Raw genomic sequence first — 18,476 nt, 5'->3', positions numbered from 1 at the left:
GTGGGGGAACCCCTGAAAGTGTAAGAGCCTAGCCAGGCTGGCGCGGGGCTGGAGGCAGGGGCTCCTTCCTTCCCACTGAACGCTTCCCAGGCCCTCCCCTGACCCTGTCTGCAGTCCCACATACGGGGCAGGGGGCACTGGGACTTGTGAGGAGGGCGGGTGTCTTTGAGCGTGGTCGGGCAGCTGCAGGCCTGGGGGGGGGCAGGGGGCAGTGAGGGCCTGGGCACTGGCATCCACCCGCCCTCAATGCCTGGCAGTGTCCCCAGGAAGGCACCCGTGGTGGTAGAGTGGGTGCTCGGACCTCCTTCTGGTGAGGCGGCGAGGCTGGGCTTTCCTTGGGAGGGAGGACCTGAGCCGAGGCCGCCAGGCTGTGCTTGGGGGGGCTGCGGCTTGGCCACGCGTTGCCACTGGCCCCTCCTCCTGGCGGGTGTGGCCGTGGGCAGGCAAGGGTTAAGGCTCCAGCTAACCTTGAGCGTGGATAGGGTGGCTCTGCGCTGAGCCGACAGCGGTGGGGAGCGAGGGTGGGGAGGCGCGGAGGGCTGGGCAGGAGGAGGGAGAGGAGGCGGCGCAGTTGGTGCAGCGGCGGGACGGTGCCTCCCGGCTGTCTCCTGGCTGCCCCCCGGCTGTCTCCCAGCTGCCGGGGATGGTGCCGTAGGGCGGCCCCTGGGGCGCTCCCCCTGGCTCGCTCTTCACGCAGGCAGGGGGCTCTCGAGCCTTGGAGCAGCCGGTTCCTGGTGCACCAAGGGAGGCTGTGCTGCTTTTCGTGGCGGCCATGGAGCCGTCGGGCAGCCTGTTTCCCTCCTTGGTGGTCGTGGGCCACGTTGTCACCCTGGCCGCCGTGTGGCACTGGCGCAGGGGGCATCGGCGGGTGCAGGACGAGCAAGGTAAGCACCGCTCGTGGCTGCTGCCGGCACAGCCAGTCACCAGCTGCTGCACTCCTGCCGGGGGCCCGGGGGCGGGCCGGGGCGGAGGGGCCGCCTCCCTGCCGCCCCTGGGCCCTCCTCTTCCTGTCCCTGAGCTAAACACCAGCGCATGTTTGGGAAAGCGGTTTGGCCCCCTGCCTCGATCCTCCGTTGAAGACCCTGCCAGCTTCCCGCTGGTGGCCGGGCCCTGCGGCTGTCTTCAGCCTGGAGCCTGTGCTGGATGGGTGATGGGAGGACAGACTGGCGGTGGGCTCTGGGTTGGGGAGCATGGGCAGTGCAGGAGTGCCCCCTCCTGAAGGGAGGCCCCTCCCCGGTTGCCACAGCAGGAACAGGTGAGCGCAGGTGGCTGGTGCATGGCGCTGTCCTCCGCCCACAGAGTGTGGGGTTGAGCCGCACACAGGCATGGCAGGTGCCTGAGTTCCCTCGGCCAGGGCCCAGGACCAGCCTTGGGGCAGGCAGCCAGGCGGGACTGTGCCCTCTGCTGCTCAAAGTCACCAGCTCCTGGGCTGTAGTCCGAAGGGCAGCCACGTCCAGCACCAACGAGGTGGGGCCGAAGTGAATGTCCTTGGGGATTGGGCAGTTCCACACGTGGCTTCTGACCAGAGGAACTGCCCTAATGGGGACATGGAGGCTGTGCTGGGCCTGCACCGGGGTGCACCTCGGCGGGGATGAACCTGCAGTGGGGGAGCTAGCCAGGGCTGCCCCCTAGCGGGCCTGGTCGGTCTCCGCCTTGTGTGTCCGGTCGCCTGGACTTGAGATCTGAGTCAGGATGGGGCTTTGGGCGTGGCTCGGGGGGTTCCCGGGAGCAGCCAGTGACTCAGCTGCAGGCCAGGACGTTCATTACATGCACAGGCTGAGGGCTTCTTCCCCTTGGATGTTTTCGGTTGGGGACCAGGCGCTGGCCCTCCCTTCGTCCGTCCCTTGGCCCACATGGGGAAGGGGCTCCCCTTGGGCCACTCTCCTGACCACTCACTGCCCCCATCGCCCTGCGGTGCTCAGACACCCCATGTCTGTTCTGGCTGGTCTCTGCCCACCGCCTCCGCACCATCCCCCACCTTCCTCCCTGGGCCCCCTCCCCAGCCGCTAGGGCGCATCCTGCTGGGAGTGGCGCTCCTGCAGATGTCAGTCTAGGGGTTTCCCTGTGAATGGGCATCCCCTGGTGCTCCCCCCCTGGAACCTGGGCCACCAGCGAATTCCCAGGCTGCTTTGTCCCTGAGGGCAGCCCCCCACCCGCGTCTCCAGGCGGAGGGGAGTCCTCTCCCTGTAGGTTGGGGCGTGGCTTCCTGGCCTGCACTGGGCGGGGCCACCCCACCAGGGGCAGGTTCTTCGGGTCTGGGCCTCACGCCTGCTGTGGGCGGGCGGGGTAGGATGTGGAGAGCCCAGCTGCGGCCTGGCAGTGCAGGCTGGGAGCAGAGGCGCGGCCACTGTCAGGCTTGCCGTGCTGTCTGTCCTCGGCAACCCCAGGGTACCCAGGGCTCATGGCTGCGGCAGGCATATGGGGGGCGGGGGGCGCCTTTGCCTCGCAGAGGGAGGTCGTTCTGGAACGGCCGTGCTGGCTGGACGGGGGCTGCGAGCGGGCCCGCAGGGGCTACCTCTACGGGCAACTGTGCTGTGTAGGTGGGTGTGGCCATGGGGTTGGTGGCACAGGATGGGTGGCCGTAGCTCTCACTGGGGCTGGGTCTCCACTGGGAAAGGCCACCAGGGCCATGATGGGGGTGGTGCCTGGCCCAGGTGTAGCCCCGCTGGGTTCCGGAAGCACCTGGGGAGGAAGTTTTGGGGATGTCACCCTCTTGCATTTGTCTGTCTCTGGAGAAGGGGGATGGGAGAGGGGCGGGGCCAGGGTGCTGCCCCCCCCCCCCCCCCCCCCCCGCTGCTCCACGCCAGCCTGGGCGTTGGCGATGAGGGCGCGTGGGGCGAGAGGGAGGCACTGGAGGCCTGGCTCCGGGCCCTCTGCAGACTTGCAGCTCTCCCTGGCCAGCTGGGCTCCCTGCCTTGTCCCTGTGGGTTTCCATCCCAGGCCCATCTCCACTAGCTGTGTGGGACCCCCAACATTGCTTTCCTCATCTGCAAAAATGGGTGATGACACTCCTTGGAGGGCCATGGGCAGCTCCTTTCCCCTGGGGGACGCTGGGCTGCCCTGGACAGTCTGGGGGTCACACCAGCGCCAGGGGCTGTCCTGGGATGGCTCGGACAGAGGTGGGAGAGTCACTGAGGTGTGCAGCAGTATTTGAAGGGTCAGCATGGCCTGGCTGGGGCCAGATGGGGACTTGGCCAGGGGCATCTACAGCCAGGGGCAAGGACAGGCAGGGCTGGGAGGGAGGGGACGTGGGGAAGGAGCTCAGGGGCAGGAAGCCTTCCAGGTTGCCGGTGGTTTGGGGAGTGGGGGGCCCCTGCAGCATCCTCGGAGACCTGTTAGTGGCAGAGGATGCTGGAGAAGGGGACTGTCTGGAACTGGGGTGGGGGTTCCCAGGAGTCATGGACAGCAGGCTCGGCTCCTCCAGGTTCCAGCTGTGCCTGGAGTTCCCTGTACCCACCTCCTGGCCCAGACCCTCTCAGAGCCGTATGGCAGGATCTCTATCTAATGAGCTTTGTGAACTCAGGACCCCTGCTGGGGACAGGGGTTCTCTGAAGAGGCAGACTGTTTCTGTAGGCTCCAAACTTGGGAGGGGGGCTGGTGGTGTGTTGGGGCTGCGAGAAGCCCTTGGGTACACTGTTCTGGGAGCACTAATCAGCATGGGGTCAGATTTGGGATTTTAGAGCACCTCCGGAGAGTGATGAGCTGGTGTCTGGTGGGGTTGTGGGGACCGCTGGGCTGGACAGGGCAGAGCAGGAGGGTCTCCCTGCACTTTTTGCCAGGCTGAGTCCAGGCTTGGAGGGAGTCTTCATTAGTGCTGGGTGAGGGGGAGGCACGTATAAGACATTTGGTGGAGTCCTGGGGACTGGCAGTGCCCCTCGGTGTGGGGCGGTGGGGGTACTTAACCAGCACTTCCTGGCTTGGGCACCCCCCCCACCCAGTGTGGTTTTGGTGCCCTCTTGTGGCCACCACAGGCAGTGGAGGGCGGTGAGCTTTTCCGGGAACAGAGGTCTGGAGGCGTGCTGTGGGAAGGGGGGGGGGTTTCCTCAGCAGCTCACAGCTGGATCGCATCGAGCCAGATGCAGAGACTGGAAAATTCTTGTGGTTCGGGGCGGTACATTCTTTCCTATGGGGCAGGGCAGTCCTAGACGCCCCACAGGCAGCTCGGTCCACCAGATTGTGGGAGCTAGAGGCCCAGCCAGGGCGACGGTCCCAGTGCCGTGCAGCTTTTGCCCGGGTCTCCCACCTTTACAGCCCCGAGCAGCTGCTCTCTACAAGCCCCACCCGACTGCTAACAGCCCTGCACCCGTCCAGCCCCCAGGTGTGGCTTCCTTTCCAGTGAGTCACACAGCGCCTGGGTCCCCCTCCCCAGCCCTGACTCACTGGCTGGGCCCCCTCCAGGGGCTCCCCACCACTGCCAGCACCCCCCACCCCACATGGAGAGGTGTTCCTGCAGCTTGGCGCCTTAATGAGTCAGCGCACAGCTATGTGCCCACTTAGGCCTGAGATGTGTTCTGCCTGGTGGGCAGCTCAGGAGGGGCTAGGCCTGGTACAGGACCCTGTGGTCAGGGAGCAGGAGCGGAGTAGCCTAGCAGGGGTGGGGACAGAGGTCTGTGAGGACTTGCAATTCAGGTGTCAGGCAGGCTGGGGGTTCCCTCCCAGAGTCAGACCTCAGCAGGGAGGGTGGGCAGGCTGCAGGGGCAGCCCTGGACTGTTCTCTGTGGGGAGGTGTCACCGCAGGGCCCTGGCCCAGCCATGCTCAAGCACTGCTCCCTGGTGGGGGTCCTTCAGGGTGGTGGCCTGCGTTCCTTTGTGGTCCCGGAAGCAGTCAGTATGCAGCGAAGTAGCAGGGCCCTTGGGGCCCTGCAGGGGCAGCGTGAGCAGGGTGGGTGAGGAAACCTGGTTTCCTGTTTCTGGCGGCCGAGGGTGTGGCCCTGGGGGCCGCCTTCCTCCTAGGGCGGGCGCCCCTCCCCGGGGCGGGCCAGCATCGCTGGGGAGTAGGGCAGGCAGGGAGTGGCCGCGCCGACTCTGAGCAGAGCCTGTGCCCAGCAAGTGTCCGTGCGGCCCGAGCCATCAGCTGCCTGTGTGCCACGCGGGGCGGCCGGAGGGCAGCACCTGAGGGCCAAGCGACGACTGAGGGGAGCGGGGCAGTGCCATGTCTCAGCACCGGCTCCGAGTGCCCCAGCCTGAGGGCCTGGGTGGCCAGAGAACCAGCTCGGAAGACAACCTCTACCTGGCTGTGCTCAGGGCCTCCGAGGGCAAGAAAGGTAGTGGCGGGCGCTCCTGCTGGGCAGGGCGGGCCTCTGTGGCTGGAAGGCACCTGGCAGGGGTAGGGGCCAGACTCTTGAGATGAGTGGCTGGGGGACCAGCCACATGCCCAGCATTGGTTGGACCGGCGGGGGCCTCCAACCCTGGAGAAAACCCACTGCCCACAGTTCCCTTTCCAACACCCCTGGCTGAGCCCGTCCCTGGCTCTGCTGCACCTCTGCTTCGGTCTCATCAGAGGCAGCATGGGGTGGGGGTGCGGTGTGCAGGCCGGGACTTGTGCGCTGTGGGCTCTGGGTGCGGCTGCTGGCTCTGGACCCTCCCATCTTCGTGGGAGACAATAGGGGGATTGTGCAGCAGCCCTGTGCTGTGCCTATCCCCCTTCGCGTCCCCCAGTGCTACCTCCCGCACCTGGACCTGGGCTGGCTGGGCACTTTGGTCTCTGCCGTCCTGCCGGGGCTGGGGTCTGAGGTCTCAGTGTGGGGGCTGCGTCTCAGAGTGTGATCTGAGGGAGGCCTGAGGCTGGGATCTGGCCGGCCAGGCTGCTGTGTCTGCACAGTGGCTCCCTGGGGGCCGCCCTGGGCTCCTCCCAGGCCCCAGGTGAACTGGCCTTTTCTCCCCCAGATGAGCGGGACCGTGTGCAGAAGAAAACCTTCACCAAGTGGGTCAACAAGCACCTCATCAAGGTTGGTGGCGCCTGCTTGCGATGTGTGGGGGGGTGGTCACAGGATGAGAAGACGGGGTGGGGTTCAGGAGGGTGCCCACCAAGGCTGTCTGTCCTCAGCGCCTGTGTGCTCACCTGTCTCCTCTCTGAGAACTGTTCTTCTCTGTGCTCTTTCCTTCCACGCTCCTGTCTCTTTCCTCTTCCTCCTCTTCCTGGTCCCTCCGTGTAGCACTGGAGGGCAGAGGTAGGTGCCTACACGGGGTAGGGGCATGTTCCATGGGCTCCTGAGGGACTTGGGCCCCCTGCCTCTCTTCCCCTGGGGTCAGTGCCTGGCTCTTTGGTCTGTCCCTGCAGGCCCAGCGGCACATCAGTGACCTGTACGAAGACCTCCGTGATGGCCACAACCTCATCTCGCTGCTGGAGGTCCTCTCCGGGGACAGCCTGGTATGTGCGTCCGCCCTCCTCTGTGGCCTCGCTGGCCTTCACTGGACACCCCTGCCTGCCTTCTCTCCTTGGGGCTTTTCCCAAGTGCCCACTCTGTGTCCAGCTTGGCCCCCTCCTGCCTTCTCCCTGGGAGTGGCCCGGCCTCGCCCCACTCTGTGCCTTCCAGTCCAGGGTGTCGAGCATTGCAGCTGAGGGCTGGCCTGGGAGTAACCACGACCCCCAAGCCACAGGCCGCTCCAGCCCTTGCTACCCCATGCCTTGGGACCCTAACACAGTAACCTCATGCTCTGCTCTGCTTTGGTTTCTCTGCTGCTTGGACTCTGAACCTTGATCTCTGCCCTTTACCCTTTGTGCTGCTCTGGCTGGGCAGCCGAGGGAGCGGGACGTAATCAGGAGCTTGCGCCTGGTGAGTGGTTGTGCCTGCTGGCCACGGCGGCACGTGGGCTCCCCAACACGGTGGAGCCCCGCTCACTGTGTCTGGCGGCTCATCCTGCTCTCGGGTGGGCAGACAGCTGTGTGTTCAAGCCGCTGGCTGTCACTCCTGCTACATGGCCGGGGCTGGGCCTGGGACCACCCGGAGCTGTCATGGCTGCTGCTGCTGCCAGGCAGTAGGACTCTCCCCTCCAGTGCCACCAGCAGCGCGGCTTCCTTGCTATTGTCTCCTCCCCGCCCCCTTCCTTCCTTCCCGCAGCCTGGGTTGCTGGACTTGCCCTCTCCTAGCTCAGGAGGGTGCACCTGGGGTATGGGAGGGGCCGCTGCCCCACTGGGGAAGACCTTTGGTTTGGTCACTAGAGCTGCTCGGGGGGGTCTGAGGGGTGGGGCCCAGAGCGGGGGCTGCCCTGTGGCCCCTAACCAGGCCCTGTCCCCTTTCAGCCCCGAGAGAAGGGGAGGATGCGCTTCCACAAGCTGCAGAACGTGCAGATTGCCCTGGACTACCTCCGGCACCGCCAGGTGAGGCTGCCCACCTGGCCCCAGGCCCCTCGCCTCTCTCCAAGCCGGCCCTGCCTTGCAGGCCATGACCGGGCCACTCTCTCACAGGTGAAGCTGGTGAACATCAGGAATGATGACATCGCTGACGGCAACCCCAAGCTGACCCTCGGCCTGATCTGGACCATCATCCTGCATTTCCAGGTGGAGAGGCCGCCCCGGGAGGCCCCAGGGTTGCCGTGGGCTCCTCAGCTGGTGGGCTGGCCTGGTTCCTGGCTGAGGTGTGGCCCAGGAGGTGGCGCCCTTGTCGTGGAGCACCTGGGATCCTTCCTGCCAGCCCCAGCCCTTTCTTGGCGCGTGGCCTGAAGGCCCAGGCCTCCCTTCAAGGCCTGTCTATCCCGCGCCCTCTGGCCCCTGCCCTCTGGCCCCGGCTGGGCAGGGCCCGCAGAGCCTCCCTGCAGAGGAATGTGCTCTCTGCTGCTTGCCCTGGGGAAGCTTCTGGAGCAGCACAGGCTGCACCGGCTGACTCACCCACTGCTTGTCCTGGCCGCACAGGAAGCCACAAATCTGAGAGGGGCGGCAGAGCCAGGGTGGCACGCAGCTGAGTCACACAGGCAGTTGGCAGCTAGGGACAGGCAGGCGGGTATGCTGACAGGCCATGGCCAGCACAGCAGGCCCGAGGATTGGACTAAGTGCAGGGCCAGGCAGGGCTGCGTCCCCAGCATGCCCAGACCAGACTGTGGGTGCACTCCCTGCCCAACCCCCAGAGGCCCTACCCCTGGCCTTCAACCAGAGAGGGGGCTTTGACTTGCCCCCACCCCAACTTTGACAGCTGATTCTAGGCCTGGGGACTCTCGGCCAGTTTGGGGGTCTGTAGCTGCTCTTCTTGTGTCCACTCTCCACTAGCTCTGCCCTACGCCAGCCTCTGGGGTGCACCTCCCAGCTAAGGGGAGCCCAGGGCACTCACCATATGGCAGGTGGGGTTGGGGGTTCTGACTGTTCCGTGGCAGTTGCTGGCTGGAGCAGCCTTGTCTTGTGGCACTGAGGTGTGATGGTCCCCGCTCTGCCTCAGCTGGCCTGGTGACTCCTGTACACCCCAGCTGGGTGCCAAGCCACCCCTGCCCTCATGAGCGTGGTCGTGGACACTGGGTGGGGTGGGCATGGGAAAGCTGGGTGGCCGGGCTGAGCTGCTGCCTCCTGCCCACTGCGTGGGGCAGATCTCGGACATCCAGGTGAGCGGGCAGTCTGAAGACATGACGGCCAAGGAGAAGCTGCTGTTGTGGTCACAGCGCATGGTGGAGGGCTACCAGGGCCTGCGCTGTGACAACTTCACCTCCAGCTGGCGCGACGGCCGCCTCTTCAATGCCATCATCCACCGGCACAAGTACGTGCCCCTGGGGGGGGGGCTGCAAGTCAGGGGCACACAGAGCACCCCAGCTGGGCAACTTCAAACAAGTCGGGGCGGGAGGGTGGCAGTAGGACCGTTTGCCAATGACAGGAACCTGCCGCCTGCGGGGGTGAGTGCCAGCCAGCCACCTCTGCCAGCGAGCAGGGCCCAGCCCCTCCCTCTTGCCCTGCCTGCTGCCTCCTAGGCCCTTCCCAAGCACCTCAGCAGGGGCCGGGCATGCGAGCCCAGGCTGACCTCTGCCATCCTACTGAGAGCGCCCACCTGTGCCCTTGGGGTCCGGGGGTGGGGGAAGCGGGCCTACTCCAGATCTGCCCATGTGGGCAGGATTAGGGCCTCGGTGGAGTGGGCAGCATATCCCTCAGGATGCGTCTGGGGTTAGAATTCTGTGTGGAGGGTCTGCCCATGTGCACGCTGCTTGGTGGGCCTCCCTGTCCTTGTCATGCCCACCTGCCCATTTGTCCTCAGGCCCATGCTCATCGACATGAGCAAGGTGTACCGTCAGACAAATCTAGAGAACCTGGACCAGGCTTTCTCTGTGGCAGAGCGGGACCTGGGAGTGACTCGGCTCCTGGACCCCGAGGGTACGTGCCACGGGTCCCTTCTCCCTCTTCCTATCCCTGCCACTGGCCAGGGCGCCCTCTGATCCTGCCATCCCCTGCAGACGTGGATGTCCCTCAGCCCGATGAGAAGTCTATCATCACCTACGTCTCGTCCCTGTACGACGCCATGCCCCGCGTGCCTGGCGCGCAGGACGGGGTGAAGGCCAACGTGAGTGGTGGCCCCATGGGTGGGCAGGTGGACTTGGCACCCAGCTGCACTCACCCGCTGGCTCTTGCCCTCCCAGGAGCTGCAGCTGCGCTGGCAGGAGTACCGGGAGCTGGTGCTGCTGCTGCTGCAGTGGATCCGGCACCACACAGCCGCTTTCGAGGAGCGCAAGTGTCCCTCCAGCTTTGAGGAGATCGAGGTGGGCTTGCCCTTGGCTGGCAACTGGGCCTGCCTTGAGGGCCAGCATGGCTGCTGACACCCTTGTCCCCGTAGATCTTATGGTGCCAGTTCTTGAAGTTTAAGGAGACGGAGCTTCCAGCCAAGGAGGCAGACAAGAACCGGTCCAAGGGCATCTACCAGTCCCTGGAGGTGAGTGGGGCGTCCCGGAGCCCCAGAGCCTGGGGGCCTTGCAGAGCTTGGCATGGCCCTGTTTATCAAGCCTGCATGTCCAGGGCTGTTCCAGGTTGGGTGGGCTGGGGGCCGAGGGCCCGGCACTCCCACCCCTGCGCAGCCTCAGGCCTGGGCTTGGCCCCTGCCCACAGGCGGCGGTGCAGGCAGGCCAGCTCAAGGTGCCTCCCGGCTACCACCCGCTGGACGTGGAGAAGGAGTGGGGCAAGCTGCACGTGGCCATCCTGGAGCGGGAGAAGCAGCTCCGGAGCGAGTTTGAGAGGTGGGTGGGGGTGGGGAGGCACGGGCGGGGCCCTGTGGTGGCAGGGGAGCCACCCCAGGGTGAGTCACTGGCTGGGGAGGAAATCCCCCCCCCCAGGCTGGGGAAACCCGAGCTCCGGGCCATTGGACAGTAGGCCGCAGGCAGGCAGGGAGGCTGGAGCAGGAGGGGACCTGCACCCTGCAGCCAGGGTGTGTGGCGGCTGGCCGGCTCACAGCGGCGTCCTGGGCGCTCTGGGGCTGCAGGCTGGAGTGTCTTCAGCGCATCGTGAGCAAGTTGCAGATGGAGGCGGGGCTGTGCGAGGAGCAGCTGAACCAGGCCGACGCCCTGCTTCAGTCGGTGAGGGGGAGGGGGGAGGGGGAGGGGAGGGACCGAGGTGGGAGGGAGGCGGCAGGGGAGGGACAAGTCCAGCAAGGAGCCCAGTCCGCCACGCCTACAGTTAGTGCCAGGAGGGGGCAGGGTGCCAGGCCCGCGGTGGGGAGCGTGTGGGGGCGGGAAAGCAGGCTGCAGCTCCTCCCTACGGGCATGCAGCCAGCCCTGACTGCTTCAGCCTCTCAGGCCCTGCCCTGTCCCAGGTCCCCTCCCCCGCAGTGGCTCACCATTGGTGGGGGTGGGGGGAAGAGCCCCAGACCCGCTGCTGGTTGAATACCTGTGGGGTATGTAGGGCTGTGGGTCTGTGGGCCCGGGCAGGGGCTTGTTGGGGGAGGATGAGGCTCAGGGGTTCCCGTGGACTTGGTCCCTGACCCTCAGAGAGCCAGTGGGTGGAGGTTTGGCCCCAAGTGTGGGTAAGGAAGATATGTGGGGTCAGCAAGGATGGAGAGGAAAGGATGGGGACCCGGCGGCAGTGGCCAGCTGAGGCCTGGGTCTCAGGTTGGGGAGGTGGGTAAGGGTGGCCACCTTGGCTGGGGTCCCTGTGTAGTCAGGTGGTGGGTCAGCCGGGCTCTGGGTCACAGACAACCACCGTGCAGGATGTCCGGCTGCTGGCGGCAGGCAAGGTGCCACAGCGGGCAGGGGAGGTGGAGCGGGACCTGGACAATGCAGATGGCATGATCCGGCTGCTGTTCAACGACGTGCAGACCCTGAAGGATGGACGGCACCCACAGGGCGAGCAGATGTACCGCAGGTGGGGCCCAGCCCCGCCCCTGCCTGGTGGCCTGGGCATGGGCAGCCTGGAGCCTGCTGATCCCTCCGGACTCCTCTGTGTCCAGGGTGTACCGCCTGCACGAGCGCCTGGTGGCTATCCGCACTGAGTACAACCTCCGGCTGAAGGCAGGCGTGGCCGCCCCTGTGACCCAAGTGACCCAGGTGACACTGCAGAGCACGCAGAGGCGCCCAGAGCTGGAGGACTCCACCCTGCGCTACCTGCAGGACCTGCTGGCTTGGGTGGAGGAGAACCAGCGGCGGGTAGACAGTGCCGAATGGGGCGTGGACCTGCCCAGTGTGGAGGCGCAGCTTGGCAGCCACCGTGGCCTGCACCAGTCCATTGAGGAATTCCGGGCCAAGATCGAGCGGGCACGGAATGATGAGGTAAGCAGCTGCATGGGCGGCGTGGGTGGTGGCCAGACCCCGGCCACCACAGGCCTCACCCCCCGTCGTGTCCTGCAGGGCCAGCTCTCCCCCGCCACCCGGGGCACCTACCGTGACTACCTGGGAAGGCTAGACCTGCAGTATGCCAAGCTACTCGTGAGTGCGGTCCGGGCAGGGCTAAGGGGTGGGGGCAGCAGCTGTGGCCTGCTGACACGTGCATACCTGCCTGCCCACAGAACTCCTCCAAGGCCCGCCTGCGGTCCCTGGACAGCCTACACGGCTTTGTGGCAGCTGCCACCAAGGAGCTCATGTGGCTGAATGAGAAGGAAGAGGAGGAGGTGAGCTTTGACTGGAGCGAGCGCAACGCCAACATGGTCGCTAAGAAGGAGAGCTACTCGGTGAGGTGACACCCAGCCTCCCAGAACCCTGCCATGACCACCACCCCCTGCCCGTGTCTGTGGTCATCCCCCGTGGTCAGGAGCCCTTCGGGTGGCGGCGGTGGCTCCACGGAGACCAGCCTGGGACTGGGGTTGAGTCTGTCGGGAGATTGGCAGGCCCTGGCATGGCCCAGACACCGTCCGTGAGACCCTCTGCTCCTGTGTCAGGCCCTGATGCGCGAGCTGGAGCTGAGGGAGAAGAAGATCAAGGAGATTCAGGACACCGGGGACCGGCTGCTACGGGAGGACCACCCTGCTCGGCCCACAGTGGAGGTGGGCGGGGCTGCGGGGAGCACCCTGGGCCCCCAGGTGGGGGGGGCAGGGCCTGACGGGGACCCTGGTGTCTTGCAGTCCTTCCAGGCGGCCCTGCAGACCCAGTGGAGCTGGATGCTGCAGCTGTGCTGCTGCATTGAGGCGCACCTGAAGGAGAACACGGCCTACTTCCAGGTGAGAACCGGAGGCTCCCCTTGCCTCCTGGCTTGGCTGCTGTGCCTGTCAGGATGTGGCCAGCCACTTCCCACACTCTGTCCCACTGAGCTTGGATCAGAATATCCCCCAGGCCCCTCGGGGCTTTGCCTCAGGCCTCACCTCTTAAGCTTCACTGGGGCCGCTCTGGCCTGGGGCTTGGGGCCCAGTCAGCCTGGTGTGTCCCCTCCTGCTGCCCTAGTTCTTCTCAGACGTGCGGGAGGCCGAGGAGCAGCTGCAGAAGCTGGAGGAGACACTGCGAAGGAAGTACAGCTGTGACCGCTCCATCACTGTCACCCGGCTTGAGGACCTGCTGCAGGATGCCCAGGTGAGGCCGCCTCGGGCAGGTGCGCAGGGAGAGGGGTTGGCCTGGAGTCTGGGCTGCGCTGTGCTCCGGAGGTGGGAGGTGACTGGAGGGGCACGATGGTGGTGAGGGCAGTGTGGGGAACTGGGGGGTGGCTGGCCAGAGCTGGAATGAGCCCCCCAACCCTGGAGCACAGGGAGTGAGCGGAGGCCTGAGGCAGCTGCTATTGCCAGCCCTTTTGCTGTGGACGGGCGCACTGGCTTTCTGGCCTGACGTCTGGAGTGGTCACAGTCTGAAGGGCCGTGGAGGGCAGAGTGGCAGCCGGGCATGGTGCCCACATGCCCTGGGGCAGGGTGAAGGGTACTCAGGAGGGCCAGGCGTCCTCGCTGGGGAGTGATCAGGGAAGAGGGGAGAGGAGGCTGGAGGGGTTGCTGCGATCTGCAAAGGCCAGGGCCCCTTTGCTCCAGCATCAGCCTGAGAGAGGGCGGGAGAGGTGCAGGCGGCTCCAGGGTGGACTCTGACCCACAGCCTTGGACAGTCCTTGGTGAAGTTTGGCCCCTATGGAAGGGTGGGACAGGAGGAGCAGGGTGACCTTCTGCAGCCAGAAGAGGAGAGAGTAGGGCTGTGTGGGGGCAGAGCATAGCTAGGTTGTGCTCCCTTCCCCTGAGAACGCAGCAGGTGGCCAGGGGCAGGGGAAGGACAGCCAGTCCTGGTCAGGGAGGAGGAGGGTCAGAGGGGTCTGCTTGGGGCCCATCCTCCTCACAACTTCTGCCTCCGAGAGCCCCCACCCCAGCATGATTAGGAAGGACCACAGACCGGATCCTGGGGCTGCTAGGGTGTCTGCTACCTGCTGGGGGCAGGCGTGGGGTCTTCGTGGCCCCTCTTCTGTACATACCATGTGTCTGGATGCCGGACGTGTTGGCCCTGAGTGGTCCCTCCCTCCCCCACAGGACGAGAAGGAGCAGCTGAATGAGTACAAGGGGCACCTGTCGGGCCTGGCCAAGCGGGCCAAGGCCATCGTGCAGCTGAAGCCCCGCAACCCAGCCTACTCTGTACGGGGCCGCGTGCCCCTCCTGGCCGTGTGTGACTACAAGCAGGTGCAGGTGTGGGCTGGGCCCAAGGGCTTGACTGGGAAGGGGCATGGCTGGTGGGGGCATGGCCGTGGCCACATCATCACCAACTCTGACCACTGCAGGTGACCGTGCACAAGGGTGACGAGTGCCACCTGCTGGGCCCTGCGCAGCCATCCCACTGGAAGGTGCTCAGCAGCTCCGGCAGCGAGGCTGCCGTGCCCTCCGTGTGCTTCCTCGTGCCCCCACCCAACCAGGAGGCCCAGGAGGCCATCTCCAGGTGGGTGGCCCAGGGGTCCAGTAGCTGGAGCCGGTGGGCAGTGGGCAGGGCCTCAGACACCCCTGAGCTGGCTCTGACTGTGGCCCTGATCTGTAGGCTGGAGTCCCAGCACCAGGCCCTGGTCACACTTTGGCACCAGCTGCATGTGGACATGAAGAGCCTCCTGGCATGGCAGAGTCTCAGCCGTGACGTGCAGCTCATCCGCTCCTGGTCCCTGGTCACGGTACTACTGCCTCCTGGCTGCAGGCGCTCTGGGCGTGGGGACGGGAGGTGACATCTTGTGGGGCACCCACCTGCCTTGCCTTGCGCTCAGTCCCACCTGCCACCCCCAGTTTCGCATGCTGAAGCCCGAGGAGCAGCGCCAAGCCCTGCGCAGCCTGGAGCTGCACTATCAGGCCTTCCTGCGGGACAGCCAGGATGCCAGTGGCTTCGGGCCTGAGGACCGGCTCACAGCTGAGCGCGAGTACAGCTCCTGCAGCCACCACTACCAGCAGCTGCTGCAGAGCCTGGAGCAGGGTATGCACAGACAGGGCCTGGGTGGGCGGGCAGCAGGCCCGGCAGCCGATTGATCAGGACGTGTCCCCCAGGCGAGCAGGAGGAGTCTCGCTGCCAGCGCTGCATCTCAGAGCTCAGAGACATCCGGCTGCAACTGGAGGCCTGCGAGACTCGCACTGTGCACCGCCTGCGGCTGCCACTGGATAAAGAACCTGCACGGGAGTGTGCCCAGCGCATCGCCGAGCAGCAGGCAGGCACCACCCCACCCCCGTGTCCCCCCAGTGGTCTCTCTCCCCCATGTCTCCTCCCTGCCCCCACCTCCCTCCCTTGGTCTTTGAGCAGTGCTGTGTATTGGGTTTTGGTGGTCAGTGTGTCCCCTACTCCGTCTCTCCTCAGAAAGCACAGGCTGAAGTGGAGGGGCTGGGCAAGGGGGTCTCCCGGCTCTCTGCTGAGGCTGAGAAGGTGCTGGCCCTACCCGAGCCATCACCTACTGCCCCCACTCTGCGCTCGGAGCTGGAGCTGACGCTTGGCAAGCTGGAGCAGGTCCGCAGCCTGTCCGCCATCTACCTGGAGAAGTGAGCACACCTGTCTGCAGCCAGGAACTGGGTCGGGCTGTGGTGAGGCTGTGACTGTGGGAGTGTTCTGAGAAGATGAAGGGCGGGATGAGTGCATGAGTTGGGGGCTGCTGAGTGGCCAGCAGATGGCAGGCTCAGGCCAGGATGGCGGCCGCAGAGATGGCGAGCATTTAGGTCCTGACACATCTTGAAGATGATGCCTGGGACTTCTGTGGGTGTAAGGGGGACAGTGCTGTTCATGGAGGTGGGGAGACCGTGGGGGTGAGGACTTAGGAGAATCTGCACTGTGGATGTCAGCAGGCAGCCAGCCCTGTCAGGAGCAAGAGGCGAAGACAGGGTTGCTATGTAGGGCAGTTGATTGAAGTCGTGGACAGAAAGAGATGTGGACAGCAGGAGGAGGACCAAAGGGCAGCCTGGCCCTGGTGGTGGAGAGGTCAGGAGCGAGGGGATGCCAGAGAGGATGTGGCCCAGGCCAGTGAGGATCAGAGGAGACAAGGGTTGGCCACCTGGGGGGCATCGGTGACTTCAAGAGAGGGGCTTCTTGGTGGAGAGTGGAGATGAAGACTTGTAAGGAGTAGGTAGGGGGTGGGGACTGTGGGTGAGACAATGGAGGGACACAGGTGGTAAGAGGCCCCAGGGCCAAGGTTTGTGCCCAGGGGGCCCCATGGTCTCCTCCCTGGCTCAGAGCCCTTGGTGAGATGCAGAGCCCCTGCGAGGGCCCGCTCTCTCCTGCCTGCCTTCTCCCCGTGCCCAGCTACAGGGCCTCTTCCATCCTTGTGCTGTGTATTTCAGCATATTTTCATTCAGAGGCATAGAAGCTTGCATGCTCACGTGGATCCAATCGGAAGTGTAGTGAGAAACATTCCTCTGTCCCGTCTCTTGTCCATTCCGTTCCTGACTTGCTCCTTGAGGGCCACTGGCGTTTGTTTCTGATGTATTATTTCATAGTCACTTCCTGTGCTGCAAATGATGTATCACCCTTTGTTTACCCTTTACTCACAAACACTAATACATTGAGAGAAACATAACTGGCTGGCGTGTGGTGCCGTTTCCACCCTGGACGTGCCCTCACCAGGCTTGGGCTGGAAGGCCGAGAACTGCACCCCCAGGCCCTGTGGGCATTGGGCGAGGCTGGCATCCAGCTGATGGGTTCTGCCTGCCTCAGGGCCTTGGAGTCTGCTGTTCCTGGTTGGCATGTCCTCTCTCTGGGGTTTTCAGGCTGGAGCTTAAGTGTCCCTGTGTCCAAGAAGCCCACGACCACCTTCTCCCAGAGTCTCTGTTCTCTGTGAAGCCTGTGGCCGCAGAGGCTTGCCAACCACCAGGGCTCTGGCCAGTCGGGGTCTGGGCTTAGCAAGCAGCACCCAGAGGGTACCTGGAGCTCTGAGTCCACCCCTCTGTGCTTGTTGCCTAAGCCCGCCCTTGTCCTGCCTCTGAGCCCTGCTTTGTCCCCAGGCTCAAGACCATCAGTCTGGTGATCCGCAGCACTCAAGGGGCCGAGGAGGTGCTCAAGGCCCATGAGGAGCAGCTCAAGGAGGCCCAGGCTGTGCCTGCCACCCTTCAGGAGCTTGAGGCCACCAAGGCTTCACTGAAGGTACCAGGACAGGCCTGTGCCTCACCAGGGGTGGGGAACCATGGGGACCCCAGCTGAAGTGACACCCACCTCTTCTGTCCCCGACAGAAGCTCCGGGCCCAGGCGGAGGCACAGCAGCCAGTGTTCAACGCTTTGCGGGATGAGCTGCGGGGGGCGCAGGAGGTGGGCGAGCGGCTACAGCAGCGGCACGGAGAGCGGGACGTGGAGGTGGAACGCTGGCGCGAGCGGGTCACCCACCTGCTGGAGCGGTGGCAGGCCGTGCTGGCTCAGACAGATGTGCGGCAGCGTGAGCTGCAGCAGCTGGGCCGCCAGCTGCGCTACTACCGCGAGAGCGCAGACCCACTGGGGGCCTGGCTGCAGGAGGCCAAGCGGCGGCAGGAGCAGATCCAGGCCGTGCCGTTGGCCAACAGCCGGGCCGTGCGGGAGCAGCTACAGCAGGAGAAGGTGGGCCCAGGAGGGTGGGACAGCGGCGGGCGGGCGTGTCCTGGACTGTGCTGACCACCTTCCCTTCCCAGGCCCTGCTGGAGGAAATCGAGCGCCACGGGGAGAAAGTTGGGGAGTGCCAGGAGTTCGCCAAGCAGTACATTAATGCCATCAAGGTGAGGCCGCCCTCCCTTCTGCCACCCTCACCAAGCCCTGAATCCCAGGGGACACTTGCTCGGTGTCCCCCATGACTGGGCCACGCTGAGGAAAGCCTGCGGGTGGGTGTGGGGTTGGACTCAGGAAACCAGAGGGCAGAGCTGGTGGCCGACCTCAGTGTGTCCCCACAGGACTATGAGCTCCAACTGGTCACGTACAAGGCGCAGCTTGAGCCAGTGGCCTCCCCAGCCAAGAAGCCCAAGGTCCAGTCTGGATCAGAGAGCGTCATCCAGGAGGTAAGGTGGGGAGTAGGACAAGCCCAGCCTGGGTGAGGGGCTGGGTGGGCCTCGGGCTGTGGCTTCAGGCAGGGCTGACCCTGGTGCACTCCCCAGTATGTGGACCTGCGCACCCGCTACAGTGAGCTGACCACACTCACGAGCCAGTACATCAAGTTCATCAGCGAGACTCTGCGGCGCATGGAGGAGGAGGAGGTACGGTCAGGTCGGGCTGGGGGCCGGGTAGGGGCGGTGGGCTGTCTTGCTGCCTGCCCTGCCCAGCACAGCACAGCCCATAGGTACCCATCCCAGACCGCTCACTGCAGCTCTCCTTATGTCCTCCTGCCTGGTGCGCCTTCCCCCCAGCACGGCCCACCCAGGCTGCCCTCACCTGTGGCCTGCCCCACCTTGGCCTGGTGCTGCACTGCTCTCCCCATGGTGGTCGGTGCCTCTTCTCTCCTCTATGTTGGCGAGTGTCTTAACCTGTGTCCCCTGGCTCTCCTGTGCACTCTTCCTGGGGATTCTGCGTTGGTCTCTCTACTTGGCCCTTTGCTGTAGGAACAGTTGGGGGTTGTCAGGTCGTGAGGGCTGGGGACGGGTGCCCACCTGTCTAGTTCCTCCCTGACTCCTGGGTGGCCCCGCCGACTGGCCTGCCTGGGCCTTGCCTCCTCTCTGCTTGGAGCTGCTGGCCCAGGAGTCCCTCTTCTGAGCTGGCTCAAGCCTGCACTGTTGTCCCCACTC

At 65.3% G+C, this 18,476-nt stretch overlaps 1 protein-coding gene across 14 annotated transcripts in view; it reads left to right on the top strand.

The window, feature by feature from the left end:
* The window catches only part of PLEC (plectin), a 58,433-nt gene that overhangs the window by 28,600 nt on the left and 11,357 nt on the right, over positions 1–18,476 (top strand). For 5 of the 14 annotated variants that reach the window (XM_063079782.1, XM_063079788.1, XM_063079779.1 and 2 more), the window contains exons 2-31: positions 5,887–5,948; positions 6,156–6,170; positions 6,281–6,370; positions 7,244–7,321; positions 7,409–7,501; positions 8,515–8,681; positions 9,171–9,286; positions 9,367–9,473; positions 9,550–9,669; positions 9,744–9,839; positions 10,013–10,140; positions 10,383–10,476; positions 11,106–11,260; positions 11,346–11,664; positions 11,743–11,820; positions 11,901–12,062; positions 12,270–12,374; positions 12,453–12,548; positions 12,769–12,894; positions 13,821–13,973; positions 14,066–14,220; positions 14,317–14,443; positions 14,553–14,736; positions 14,808–14,965; positions 15,112–15,290; positions 16,743–16,881; positions 16,969–17,325; positions 17,397–17,480; positions 17,652–17,756; positions 17,853–17,951. In XM_063079782.1, the coding sequence (XP_062935852.1) occupies positions 5,887–5,948; positions 6,156–6,170; positions 6,281–6,370; positions 7,244–7,321; positions 7,409–7,501; positions 8,515–8,681; positions 9,171–9,286; positions 9,367–9,473; positions 9,550–9,669; positions 9,744–9,839; positions 10,013–10,140; positions 10,383–10,476; positions 11,106–11,260; positions 11,346–11,664; positions 11,743–11,820; positions 11,901–12,062; positions 12,270–12,374; positions 12,453–12,548; positions 12,769–12,894; positions 13,821–13,973; positions 14,066–14,220; positions 14,317–14,443; positions 14,553–14,736; positions 14,808–14,965; positions 15,112–15,290; positions 16,743–16,881; positions 16,969–17,325; positions 17,397–17,480; positions 17,652–17,756; positions 17,853–17,951 (3,947 nt within the window). Of the gene's footprint in view, positions 1–610; positions 885–5,137; positions 5,265–5,886; positions 5,949–6,155; positions 6,171–6,280; positions 6,371–7,243; positions 7,322–7,408; positions 7,502–8,514; positions 8,682–9,170; positions 9,287–9,366; positions 9,474–9,549; positions 9,670–9,743; positions 9,840–10,012; positions 10,141–10,382; positions 10,477–11,105; positions 11,261–11,345; positions 11,665–11,742; positions 11,821–11,900; positions 12,063–12,269; positions 12,375–12,452; positions 12,549–12,768; positions 12,895–13,820; positions 13,974–14,065; positions 14,221–14,316; positions 14,444–14,552; positions 14,737–14,807; positions 14,966–15,111; positions 15,291–16,742; positions 16,882–16,968; positions 17,326–17,396; positions 17,481–17,651; positions 17,757–17,852; positions 17,952–18,476 lie in introns of those variants that run through there. The other 9 variants (XM_063079783.1, XM_063079789.1, XM_063079781.1 and 6 more) reach the window with 6 other exon arrangements.

Source organism: Cynocephalus volans, chromosome 15 (assembly GCF_027409185.1).
Source record: "Cynocephalus volans isolate mCynVol1 chromosome 15, mCynVol1.pri, whole genome shotgun sequence".
NCBI lineage: Eukaryota > Metazoa > Chordata > Mammalia > Dermoptera > Cynocephalidae > Cynocephalus > Cynocephalus volans.
The sequence above is the reverse complement of the archived record's forward strand: the minus strand, read 5'-3'. Positions and strand labels throughout refer to the sequence as shown.